Genomic DNA, 13809 nt, shown 5'->3' with positions numbered 1-13809 from the left:
ATAATTTAATTGTGAAAGTGCGCTTGATTTATCGTACAATTTCATTGGACCTCCGTGAACTACTCATCAATTTTATTGGTCTACTGTTATGAGGCAAAATGTTTTTGGCGGCATGAAAAAAATCATGCATTAGCCGCACCGTAGTAAAGGCCGCAGTGTTCAAAGCTGTTCAAAATGTGGGAAAAAAGTAGCGGCTTATAATCCGACATCTACGGTACAGCAAATTTACACTAATCCATTCAGGAATCCCACACTTCCCTTCCACGCAGACATTTCCCATGTTCCCTTCCACTCAGCCAGAGCCCTGGTTCCTTTAAATTGAGTACGGTCTTATAGACAATCCTCCCTTTTAAACTTGCCAGATTCACTGGGATATTTATTATACTGAGCAACTAATTATTTTTTCACCAATTTCCTGAGAACAATCAAAGTTTTATTGAATGTTACAACTTGATTAAAAATAACAAGAGTGTAGGTGCAGTAAGTTGTAGTTAAGTTACTGAATTATGTAAATTCAGAATTTAAAAAAAAGCTGTTGTCAGGAATTGTGAAAGTAAAAGCAGCAGTCTGTTGCGCTAATTCATGTGGTTCACTGGGCTTTATGGACACAGCATTTGTCTATCCTGCCCAGCTGATGGAGTTTCCCCTTAAAATCTCTTATTAAATTACTCAGAATACACACTCAAAAATCCTATAAATTAAAAAAAACTAACTCTAAGCTGAAATTTTGTGGTTTCTGTAAGATCTGTTTAGCTGTGAAGTTTCTCTGCACTTTCTGTAAGTAATGGATTTAAGAAAAGAAATGCTTATAAAGATTTCAGTCAGAACTATAGTGAAGACTTATAAGAATTTAATTGATAGTTGCTTGCAGTTTTTTTAATAAATGGAATATAAAAGTATAACTGAAAATACTAGCATGAAATTGACTTTCCTAATCTTGTGTGAATATGGGATTGATTCATTTTACATGGATTTGAATGTGGTTAATATTTATTTTGGGATTAATTCACTTTTTTTGACATGTTGAAGATTTCAAATACAACTAGATTATCCAAAAGGATGTGGAAATTAAAGTGCTGAACCACCTAATTTATAACAAACATGCCCAATATTTCCTTATTTCCAAATAATTGTAGGAAACTTTATTGTAAGCAGGTAGATAACAGTTTTTTTCTTATTATTTCAGTTATGGATGTCACTGACATAATTACAGGGAAAATTGATGATGAGGACAAACAACATTTCATTCCATTCCAACCGTAAGTAGTTTTTTTTAGGTATTTCATATTTTCAGCCAAAAAACTGCAGTCAAACTAAATTTGGTTTTGTTTTGGCTTTAGGTGTAGAAATTTGTCCTTGTGCTCCAATTCTGAAATTTAGTTCCATTAAATTCAATAACATTGAATTTTAGAAATACAGTATAATAGGCATGTACTAATGTATATATAGCTTTTCTAATTTCTTTTCACTTTGTATTTTATCGGCATTTTATCTGTATTCATCAATCTTATTATCTATTTGAGGATATTTGGAAGTGTTTGATTCATAGTGCAGTATCTGTGACTTCCTTTCTGCAATATTCCATTTGCTATTTGCTGGACTGGCATGTTAAATTTTTGCAGTCCTTAATAAAGGAACAAGTTTTTCTGTATTTAGTATAATGCAGATCATTTGCTACCTTAAGTTACTGGCTGCCTGTACTGAACTGTGCTTTCTCCAGAGTAGTATGTGAAGACGTGACTCCTGGGCTGTAAAGTGCAGAGCTTTGCACTGCAAACCTCTTTTATCCTTAATCATCTGGCTGCACTGACAGAAGGTATTTAATGGCCAGAGAGACTCTGTGGTCAGGCACATTTTGCAGAATATTTATATAGATTGGGATATTCACTAATTTTCAAACATTTTTTACTCAAGCCTTCTAGTCCTGGCAGTATCCTTGTAAATTTCTTCTGCACCCTCTTCATCTTGATAATGTCTTTTTAATACAGGGAGACTAAAACTGTACATATTACTCCAAGTGTGATCTCACCAATGACTATAGAACTGCAGTGTAATGACCCTACTCCTAATCTCAGTGCCCTGACTGATTAAGAGTATCATGCCAAATGCTGCCTTCGTACCTTGTCTACTTGCATGTCCACTTTCAGAAAACTGTACACTTGTACTGCTCCCAGGTTCCTCTGTTCCACAACACTTGTTAGTGCCTTACAATTCATTATCTAGGCCCTATCCTGGTCTGACAGTCTGAGATGCATCACCTTACCTTTATGCAAGTTTAAATCCATCTGCCATTCCTCAGCCCATCAACCTGATCAAGATCTCTCTGTAATTCATCATAAACTGCTTAACTGTCAAGGCCCTCTAGTATAGTATCATTGGCAAACTTGCTAATTGTCCCTTATACTGTACGTTTAAATCTAAATGTTTTAAATTAATAATGAATAACAGGTCCCAACACTGATCCCTGGGAACCTTACTAGTTACAGTCCTCCATTTAGAGAAATTGATCTTTAACCATCACCATGTGTTTCCTATCATCAAGCCATTTCTGAATTCTCCTTGCAAGCTCCGCTTGGAATTCTTTGTGACCTAACCTTCCTAATCATCCTGCCATGTGGGACCTTGTCCAAGGCCTTACTGAAGTCCATATGGACAACATCCACTGCTCTACCTTTATCTATACCCTTAGTTACTTCTTTAAAAAAACTCAGACATGACCTCCAATGCACAAAACCATGCTGACTACGCTAAACTGTCCAAGTGATCTTGTCTCAGGACTCCCTCCAGTAATTTCCTTACAACTGAGTGAGGCTTACTGGCTTCTTGTTCTCAAGCCTCTCCTCGCTATGCTTGAACAGTGAAAACAAAATTAGCCATTCTTCTGGAACCTCAGTAGTGGCTAATGACAAAGCAAATATTTATTACCCTCATTTCTTTGGAATCCATCATACTATCTTTAGGAAACACTAAGGAGAAGTAGACATTAAAAATCTTGGCCATCTTCTGTGGCTTCATACACAGGCAATTCATAAGACCATGAGACCATAAAGGAGCAGAAGTCGGCCATTCGGCCCGTTGGGTCTGCTCCGCCATTTTATCATGAGCTGATCCATTCTCCCATTTAATCCCACTCCCCCGCCTTCTCACCATAACCTTTGATGCCCTGACTACTCAGATACCTATCAATCTCTGCCTTAAATACACCCAATGACTTGGCCTCCACTGCCGCCCGTGGCAACAAATTCCACAGATTCACCACCCTCTGGCTAAAAAAATTTCTTCGCATCTCTGTTCTGAATGGGCGCCCTTCAATCCTTAAGTCATGTCCTCTTGTACTAGACTCTCCCTCCATGGGAAACAACTTTGCCACATCCACTCTGTCCATGCCTTTCAACATTTGAAATGTTTCTATGAGGTTCCCCCTCATTCTTCTAAACTCCAAGGAGTACAGTCCAAGAGCGGTCAGACGTTCCTCATATGTTAACCCTCTCATTCCCGGAATCATTCTAATGAATCTTCTCTGAACCCTCTCCAATGTCAGCACATCCTTTCTTAAATAAGGAGCCCAAAACTGCACGCGGTACTCCAAGTGAGATCTTACCAGTGCCTTATAGAGCCTCAACATCACATCCCTGCTCCTATACTCTATTCCTCTAGAAATGAATGCCAACATTGCATTAGCCTTCTTCACCGCTGACTCAACCTAGAGGTTAATCTTAAGGGTATCCTGCACGAGGACTCCCAAGTCCCTTTGCATCTCAGAACTTTGAATTCTCTCATATTTAAATAATAGTCTGTCCATTTATTTCTTCTACCAAAGTGCATACACTTTCCAACTTTGTATTTCATTTGCCACTTCTTTGCCCATTCTCCCAATCTATCCAAGTCTCTCTGCAGACTCTCTGTTTCCTCAGCACTACTGGTCCCTCCACCTATCATTGTATCATCAGCAAATTTAGCCACAAAGTCATCTATTCCATAATCCAAATTGTTGATCTACACCATAAAAAGAAGCGCCCCCAACATGGACCCCTGTGGAACACCACTACTAGCCGGCAGCCAACCAGAATGGGATCCCTTTATTCCCACTCTCTGTTTCCTGCCAATCAGCCAATGCCCTATCCACGTATGTAACTTTCCCGTAATTCCACGGGCTCTTATCTTGTTTGGCAGCCTCATGTGGGGCACCTTGTGAAAGGCCTTCTTGAAAATCCAAATACACAACATCCACTGCATCTCCCTTGTCTAGCCTACTTTTAATTTCCTCAAAAAATTGCAATAGGTTTGTCAGGCAGGATTTTCCTTTAAGGAAACCATGCTGAGTTCTGCCTATCTTGTCATATGCCTCCAGGTACTAATAATCTCATCCTTGACAATCGACTCCAACAACTTCCCAACCACCGATGTCAAGCTAACATGTCTATAATCTCCTTTTTGCTTCCTTGCCCCCTTCTTAAATAGCGGAGTGACATTTGCAATCTTCCAGTCCTCCAGAACCATGCCAGAATCTATTGACTTTTGAAAGATCATTGCTAATGCCTCCGCAATCTCCGCAGCTACTTCCTTCAGAACACGAGGGTGCATTCCATCTGGTCCAGGAGATTTATCTACCCTTAGACTATTCAGCTTCCTGAGTACTTTCTCTGTCATAATTATGACTGCGCGCACTTCTTTTCCCTGACACCCTTGAGTGTCCGGTAAACTGCTGATGTCTCCTCAGTGAAGACTGATGTAAAATACTCGTTCAGTACCTCCACCATTACAGTTTCTCAGGCATCATTTTCTAGCGGTCCTATATCTACTCTCACCTGTCTTTTACTCTTTATATACTTGAAAAAGCTTTTAGTATCCTCTTTGATTTTATTTGCTAGCTTCCTTTCATAGTTCATCTTTTCCCTCTTAATGACCTTAGTTTTCTTTTGTAAGCTTTTAAAAACTTCTCAATCCTCTTGTCTTCCCACTAATTTTTGCTTCCTTGTATGCCCTCTCCTTTGCTTTTACTTTGGCTTTGACCTCTCTTGTCAGCCACGGTTGCATCCTTTTTCTATTTGAAAATTTATTCTTTTTTGTAATATATCTGTCTTGCACCTTCCTCACTCCTCGCATAAACTCCAGCCACTACTCCAGCCACTACTGCTCTGCTGTCCTTCCTGTTAGTGTCCCTTTCCAGCCAACTTTGGTCAGTTCCTTTCTCGTGCCACAGTAATTTCCTTTACTCCATTGAAATACCGACACATCGGAATTCGGTTTCTCTTTTTCAAATTTGACAGTGATTCATTCCGTCTTTATGCTCTCCTGATTTCCCTCTTAATCCTGCTGTTAAACTTATTATATTCATTGACGGATTAATTTGTGCGCAACTTCTTGAAATCAATTTACACTTCCTCCTTTTTCGTGTTTTTTTTTTATCAGCCAGGGTTCACTGAACTTTGTATATATCTATTCTTTACCCTAACAGGACATACTGCCTCTGGACTTTTGGTATGACCTTTTTAAAAGCTTCCCACTTGCTAACTGTTCCTTTGCCTTTAAGTAGTCCTTGCTTAATGCCTTCAAAGTTGGCCCTGCTCCAGTTCAGAACATTAACCTGTGGACCTGTTCTATCTTCTAGTACTTTAAACTAATAGAAGAATAGTTATTAGACCTAAGGTACTTCCCAAATGCCACGTCAGTTTCTTAGCCCACCTCATTCCCTCAGAGGAGGCCCAGTATTGCTCTTTACCAACTAGGTACCTCAAAATATTGCATGAGGAAGCTGTCTTGAATGCATCACGCAAATTCTGCCCCATCATTCTCTTTGTATTCTGGGTAGCTGAGTTGATATCAGAAAAATTTGTATCTCCCACTTGCACTGCCCTACTATTCTCACAACTACATGCAATTTTTCAATACATCTGCTCCTCAAGTGCCCACTGACTATTGGGGGGGGGGGGTTATAATATAGCCTTGCCAAGGTGAACATTCCTTTTATATCTTGTAAGTTCTACCCAAATAACCTCATTAGATAGTGCCTCAAGAATATCCCCTTTAAGTAATGCTATTGCCTCCATTATCAAAACTAACCCTCTACTCCTTCATGTTTCTCTATCACATCTAAAGCATTGGTATCTCAGCAGATTGAGCTGCCAGTCCTGCTCTTCCCTCAGCAGCATTTCTGTTATGGTCACAGTATCCCGCCTTTGCAGGCAATGCATGCCCTCAGCTCATCTGCTTTACCTGCTAAGCCTGGTGGATTGAAATTGATGCAATTTAGGGCAGTGGTCTTATCTGGCCTTTTACTGTAAAAATGGCTGCCCTGATTGTTAAGTCTATCAGCAGGTCAGCTGAAAAGATCATCGGGGTCTCTCTTCCTGCCATCGCGGACATTTACACTACACGCTACATCCGCAAAGGAAACAGCATTATGAAGGACCCCATGCACCCCTCGTACAATCTCTTCTCCCTCCTGCCATCTGGGAAAAGGCTCCAAAGCATTCAGACTCTCACGACCAGACCTTGTAACAGTTTCTTCCCCCAAGCTATTAGACTCCTCAATACCCGAAGCCTGGACTGACACCTTGCCCTACTGTCCTGTTTATTATTTATTGTAATGCCTGTACTGATTTTGTGCACTTTATGCAATCCAGTGTAGGTCTGTAGTCTAGTGTAGTTTTCTCTGTGTTTTTTTTTTATTACATAGTTCAGTCTAGTTTTTTTGTACTGTGTCATATAACACCATGGTCCTGAAAAACGTCGTCTCATTTTTACTATGCACTGTACCAGCAGTTATGGTCGAAATGACAATAAAAGTTGACTTGACTATCTATTTTGGCTCCTTAACATACCCCTGTCTCCTGTTTTCTCACTGACTTTGTTCTTGAGTTCACCCCCCCTCCCCCCACCAGTCTAGTTTAAACTGTCCCTGGTGTTCAAAGCAAATCTTCTGTTGACATCTTAGTGCCCCTCTGGTTTGAGTGCAACATATCCTGCTACCCTAGAGGAGATCCCAGTGATCCAAGAACCTGAATCCCTGACCCCTGCATCAGCTCGAGGTCTTCATTCTGACATTCGTTTGGACTATCTTTCTGTGCCTGGATTGACTGGCATGTGGCACCAGAAGTAACTTATTGATCATTACCCTTGTGCTCCTGCTTTTTAATTTCTTATCTTTCTTCCTATACTCATCTTGCAGGACATATCCTTTGTTCTGCCTGTGTTGTATGTACCAAAATGTACAACAAACTCTGGCTGTTGACCCTCCTCAAGATTTTTCTGCAGCTGCTTAGAGTCACCCTTGACCCTGACACCTGGGAGGTAACACACTATTTTGAATTTTCTACTGCTACTACAGAATCTCCAGTCGTCCGCCTCTTTGAGTCTCCTATTATTACTGTGACCACACTATTTTCCTCTGGGTCACTGTGCCAGAGACCTGGAGACCTGACTATTGTTGCTAGCCTCTGAAAGAATATCCTCTGCAACAGGGTATAGTCCCAAATTCTCAGAGGGCTAGATGGCGCTGGAGAACCATAGTGACATGTTGTGGGCAGCTTACAAAACTTATAAATATACTTCTTTTGAATTACTTCTCACTGTAGCCTGCAGCTTGTAATATCCCTTTAAGTAATGTTAAACTTGTGATTTTGACAGTCTTCTGAAGGACTCGGTGGACTTAACTCTCAGGCATGCTTTAGGTGGATGAAGGTACACCGTCATGGCCGAAAGAAAGATGGGGAGTACTCCAAGGCTAAAACGAAGGGGCATGAAACTTCCTCTACCCAGCATCTTGTTAGCAAATGTACAGTTGCTGGAGAACAAGATTGAAGGCCTGATGGCAAGATTGTTCATCAGACAGAAATGAGACTTGGCTCCCTCTGGACAGGCGGAATACATCAGTAAGACCTGCAGGCTTCTAGATGCATAGGATAGACTGGACTGTTGATTCAGAGAAGGCAAAAGGCGGGGTTCTGTGTTGCACGATAAACTCAATATTCGAAGTACGTTTATTATCAAAGTATGTATGCAGTATACATTCCCCGAGGTTTGTCTTCCCACAGACAGCCACAAAGGAAAACATCAACCCCCCACACTAAGAAAAATCACATCGCGCAAATGGCAAAAGAAAATGAATGGAGAAAACAGAACATAAAACACAAAATTAAAAGAGTTCAGGCATATTCTGTTCAGCTCAATCTAGTGCTATTGTTCAATATCTGCAGGTGCCCGAATTAGCAACAAAAAAGGAGCAAATGGAACCAGAAACACACTATAATGCATACTATAGAGTCCAATCAACAAATCATGTCGATTAAACCTTGTTTAAGAGCCAGGACTCCAGCACAATTCTCCAGCAGCATCGAGCAAGAGGGGGACAGACTGTTCAGTTACAGAGACCTTCCTCCAAAAGCAGCGGATGAGAAGGAGAAAGAGAGTGCCACATGCAGACTCCTTCCTCCAGCAGCAGTGAGCTAGAAGCTGGTAGCTGACACTGAATACCTACACGCCTTAATTTCAATCTTCCTTAAAGCTTTAATCAGCGAGTTAGGTGAGACATGACCTTGAGGCTGCATGCTTCACTCAACCTCATCAAACTCACTTGGAGACAGCAAAATGGTAGTTTGCTAACTGCTAAACTTGCTTTATAATTATGGCTGTGAGGCTGAGCACAGCTCCAATGCGCTATTTAAATTTGTTGATGACACCAGTGTCATTGGCCAAATAAAAAGGTGTTGATAAATCAGCATATAGGAGGGAGACTGAAAATCTGGCTGACAGCAGCAATCTCTCACTCAACATCAGTAAGACCAAAGGCTGATTATTGACTTACGGGAAGAGTAAACCAGATGTCCATGAGGCAGTCCTCATTTGGGCATCAGAGGTGGAAAGGAGCAACAACTTTAAACTTCTCTGTATTGTAATTTCAAAGGATTTGTCCTGTGTCCGGCATATAAACGCAATTGCAAAAACAAAACATGGCAGCACCTCTATTTTCTTAGAAATTTGCCAAGATTTGGTAAAGTCCTCCCCACTATGGAGCATATCTACATGAAACACTGTCGCAGGAAAGCAGCATCCATCATCAAGGACCCCACAATCTAAGTCATGCTCTCTTCTTGCTGTTGCTATCAGGAAGAGGATACAGGACCTTGGGACCCACACTGCAAGGTTCTGGAACTGTTATGACCACTCAACCAACAGGCTCTAGAATCAAACTCAGCTTCACTCAACCCATCATGGAACTATTCCCATAAGTTACAGACTCACTGTCAAGGAGTCTTCATCTCATGTTCTTGATAGTCATTGTTTGTTTATTTATTTATCCCCCCCGTGCACATTGATTGTTTGTCCATCCTATTGGGAGCAGTCTTTTGCTGATTCTATTGTGTTTCTTGTATTTATTGTGATTGTGCGCTAGAAAATCAATTTTAGTACATCTACATACTTTGATAATAAATTTACTTTGAACTTTGAGAGGAATGCTACAGGGGAACCCTGCACTGACCGTCTACTTCCCTTATTTCTTCTAGTGGTCTAAAAGTCAGAGCACAGTACATTTATTATCAAAGTATGTATGAAGTGTACAACTTTGAGATTTGTTCTCTTATAGGCAGCCACAAAACAAAGAATCACAGTAGAACTCATTAAAAAAAAATTGTATTCAAAAAGAACAAGTCGTGTACACAATAAAAAAAAAGTAAACAAATATCACATAGAACATTAACCGCAGAGTGTCCGAAAGTGAGTCCTCAGCTTCAGTCAGTTCAGCACTGAAGTGATGGAGCCGGTCCAGGAGCCCAATGGCTGCCATGGAACTAGTTCAGCGCTAAGGTGGGTATTGATGGTTACAGTCCACAGCTGTAGAGTCAGTTCAGCACTGAAGTGAGCAAACCTCGTGTAGTGAGCTGTACACTGGTTTGTCTGTCACCCCTGAGCCCTGGCTCCTTGATTAGATAATGCAAATATTAAAATGAGTGAATAAAAATACATGGAATAAGAACTGCAGAACTGAAAGTGAGTCCACAGCTGTGAAGTCCTTCAATGAAGCTCATCCAGGAGCCAGTGGTTTCAGAGCAACAAATACTATCAAACTTAGCGTGGGACCCAAGACTCCTGCACCTCCCACCCAAGGGTTGTACTAAGATGAGAGGGAAACTGATCAAGTGCAGGCAAATGGTGCTGAACGTTTTGTTTTCTGCTTTTGTCCTTGTTGCTTTTAATCTTGCTTAACCCTTTAATTGACATGGAGTAATGGAGCTGATCATGGGTTCGTCTTTTGCCATTAGGTCTCGACGCCAGTATATCTCCTCAGTGATGGCTGCCCTTGCCATTCTTAGACACTTGATGGTCTAGTTTGCCCAATTCACCAGGAGATTGTTAAAGTGCCAGATCATTAGTCAGTTCAAAAGTACATCCTTAAAAGAGAAATTACAGGCTTCAGACTGCAGAGATCGAAGTTCAGAAGTATATCTACTGGAGTATCTAGTAGTTTCGTGAGCTGTTTGCAATACATCTTCATTGGTCGCTGATACCATCTTACATCACCCATTGTTGAAATAGGTCAGATAAATCGATAGTTTCAAGAATTCAGATAGATTGGTCACCCATCTACCTGAAGCCTGTATCTTTGGTGTGACCACCTACGTAAAACTCTTGCCTATGGGGTTCTCAGAATACCAGATGATTTTGTGTATCTCTGGCTCCAGCTCCGGTTCCAGTTCCAGTCCTGTTTCCTTGACCTGGTTTGTCAGGTGTTGCAGCTGGGTGCACTTCTCATAAATGTAGTAATCAGGGACACCATGCAGTTCACGAACTTCCTACATCTTGCATGAAGAGCATTCCAGTACTCTATCATCCTGCCTCCACTAAATCAAGTCTTAATGATTTACAGACAACAAAATAAAGAGCTGCTCTCATTCCCATACCTGAAGGCAGTTGAGCCAAAGTGTCGCCTTCCCAGTCCATGATTGGCCCACTGCGCTTGACCCTAACTATTTTTATTTTACTGATTGCTGCTAATCAACTGAATTAGGTAATCTAATAATTTACATACACGAGACTCTTGAATAAAAAGGGAAAATAAATGGGGATAACTACACTCAACTTCACTTGTCCCATCATTGAAATGTTTCCACAACCAATGATCTCACTTTCAAGGACTCTTCATCACATTATCTCATGTTTTCGTTATTTATTGCTATTTATTTATATTTGTATTCGCACAGTTTGTTGTCTTTTACATTCTGGTTGATCTTTCATTAATCCTGTTATAGTTACTATTCTATAGATTTGCTGAGTATGCCCACAAGAAAATGAATCCCAGGGTTGTATATGGTGACATAAATGTACTTTGATAATAAAATTTACTTTGTACTTTTGTACTTTATTTTAGGCTCCTGTTCAGTGAAACTCATCACCAAGTCTTGAGACCCTTCTCCTTTAAACACTCACACCTCTTGTCCAAATCCCAGCTCCTAATCCAGGAGTTCCCAAGACCTACCTCTTTTAAACTCTCAAACCTGTTACTCTTGTTCATTGTCCCAACTCAAGTCCCAGCTCAAGTCCCAGCTCTTGTTCATTGAAACTCATCTCCTTTATTCTTCAGCTATTATATTGCAAGTAGTGTACTTCCCCACCCCAAGATTTCGTACTCTGGGAGCGGACTGTTAGAGCTGAGGTGTCTGATGATTTGTGCTGTGCTGTGGTTCACCAATTACAGTAAAATATCTCAGTTACAGGTTTAATATTATAGTGGAAATTCAGTCACATTGTTTTCCTCAACGCCATGAACACACACCATAATGCAGTGATCTTTTAGGTGGCACTGTATTAAATGTTTTTAGCAAATGCAGATACTTTGGGTTGAGCGTTGAGCTAGTAACTCAGCCTCGTAAAATAGATCTTTAGTTAGTTACTGTACATTTACAATGTAGTCTGATTAAAAACAATAAGCACTTTCATAAAACCTTGTTTCCACTATTTTTAACTTTGCTAAGTGCTCAGTATGACAATGGACAAATGTTGTTTTCATCTGTCAAAATTTTGCACAAGTTGCCAAAATGAATTTCTTTAAGCTACAAAAGAATTATCAGGCAAAGTAATTCATTTGAGCTGACCGGATAGATGAGAATTTATAAAGTAAAAGTTGTGTTAAATCTAAGGAAGACGCTTATAAAGTTGCCAGAAAAGTGATAGATTTGAGGATTTTGATTTTAGAACTCAGTGAAGGAGGACTCAGAATTTGATATAAAGAAAAATAGAACAAGTGGTGATTTTTGGCCAGAAACAAATACAAACCGTCAGTGCTTATACTGTGCATTAGAAGCAAATGAGTAGTCAAAGCAAGTGTCCGTTGTTTATAGAGATCGGACAGCATTTTTTTGGAGAATATAAAATTGGCAAATAAATTAAGCTATTACCTTGCATCTGTCTTCACAAAAGAGGGCACACACAATACGCCAGAGATAATAAAGAATCAAGGGTCAAAGGAGAACAAGGAACTGAAGGTTATAATTATTAGTCAAACATTAGTACTAGAGAAGTTGGAAAGTTAATAAATCCCAGGGACTTGATTGACAGCTCAAGAGTTTTGGAAAAACATAGCAGTTGGAATTAAATAAAGAATGTAAAATTAGAATGCCTTGGAATAAATAGTAATATTTAGTAGACTCGAAGTAGATTTGTGAGAGTAAAATCATGTCTGACTAATCTGCTGGAGTCCTTTTTTGAGGATGCAATAATAGAACGGGGAATAGCAAACCAGTGATTGTGGTGTATTTGAATTTGCAGAAGGTGTTCCCAAAGGTCCCTCCCAGGAGGCTGATAATTAGAGGATGTTAAAACACTGGAATTAACAGTAATATACTGAAATGAATTAAGGATTGGTTATTAGACCAAAAGCAAAGCATGGGTATAAACAAATTGTGTTTAGATTTTTAGGATTATGTGCTTCACAGTCCATATCAATGACTTGTCTGAATGTTCAATATATTATTACATTTCTAAGTTTACTGATGTTACACGTCTAGGTGGGAATGTGAGTTTGAAGATGTAAAGCTCTTTCAAGGGGATTTTAACAAGTCGAATGAGTTGCCGTAAACATAACGGGTAGAATATGTTATGGAAAAATGTGAGTTAACCACTGTGGTGCACATGATATAAAAAGCAGAGTATTTGTTAGTGAGGGGTTGAGTGGAGTGGTTTCAGTAGGACTTAAATTGATCTGTAAGAAAATTGCTGAATGCCAACATGTTGGTGCAGCAAATGATTGAGGATGGATTGCTTGCTAGACATTATTATGAAAGAAATTGAATCCAGGGCTAATAAATATTGCAGTTGTGCAGGGTCTTAGTGAAACCATGCATGGAGATTTGTGCATCATTCTGCTCTATGTATAAAAGAGTGGATGTCATTGAGAGTGCAGTGACGATTCTCTATATTGGTTCAGGTGATGGCAGGTATTCGGTATGATGAGCAATTGGCAAGATGGGTGTGGCATTCACTATAATTTGCAAGAATTGTAGGAAATATCAATATATACTGAAATTTTAATGATTTGACGGGTTACAAGCAGGGAGTTTGTTTCATAAGGCTGTGAAATCTGGGATTAACGGCACAATTTTCTTCTTTTCTATGTTTGAGGGTGTGAAGGTTTTGTTATGATGTTAATTGAAAACAAAGGTCAATGGATTTTTAGGTATTAAGAGGTATGGAGATGTGGTCAAATACTACTTTTCAGAGAAGGTAATTTCAATATACTTCAATATCTTAATTCATTATTGTTCTACCACTTTTAGATTCTAAGGAGTAACAGTAACTGTCACCCCACTAGAT

The 13809-nt window shown here is 39.8% G+C and overlaps 1 protein-coding gene across 2 annotated transcripts in view; it reads left to right on the top strand.

Annotated features, from left to right (window-relative positions):
- The window catches only part of dock1 (dedicator of cytokinesis 1), a 574951-nt gene that overhangs the window by 122395 nt on the left and 438747 nt on the right, over positions 1 to 13809 (top strand). For both annotated transcript variants that reach the window (XM_073027587.1, XM_073027588.1), the window contains exon 11: positions 1187 to 1259. In XM_073027587.1, coding sequence (XP_072883688.1) covers positions 1187 to 1259 — 73 coding nt within the window. The remainder of the gene's footprint in view (positions 1 to 1186; positions 1260 to 13809) is intronic.

Source organism: Hemitrygon akajei, chromosome 23 (assembly GCF_048418815.1).
Source record: "Hemitrygon akajei chromosome 23, sHemAka1.3, whole genome shotgun sequence".
NCBI lineage: Eukaryota > Metazoa > Chordata > Chondrichthyes > Myliobatiformes > Dasyatidae > Hemitrygon > Hemitrygon akajei.
This window is presented reverse-complemented; position numbering and strand designations above follow the sequence as displayed.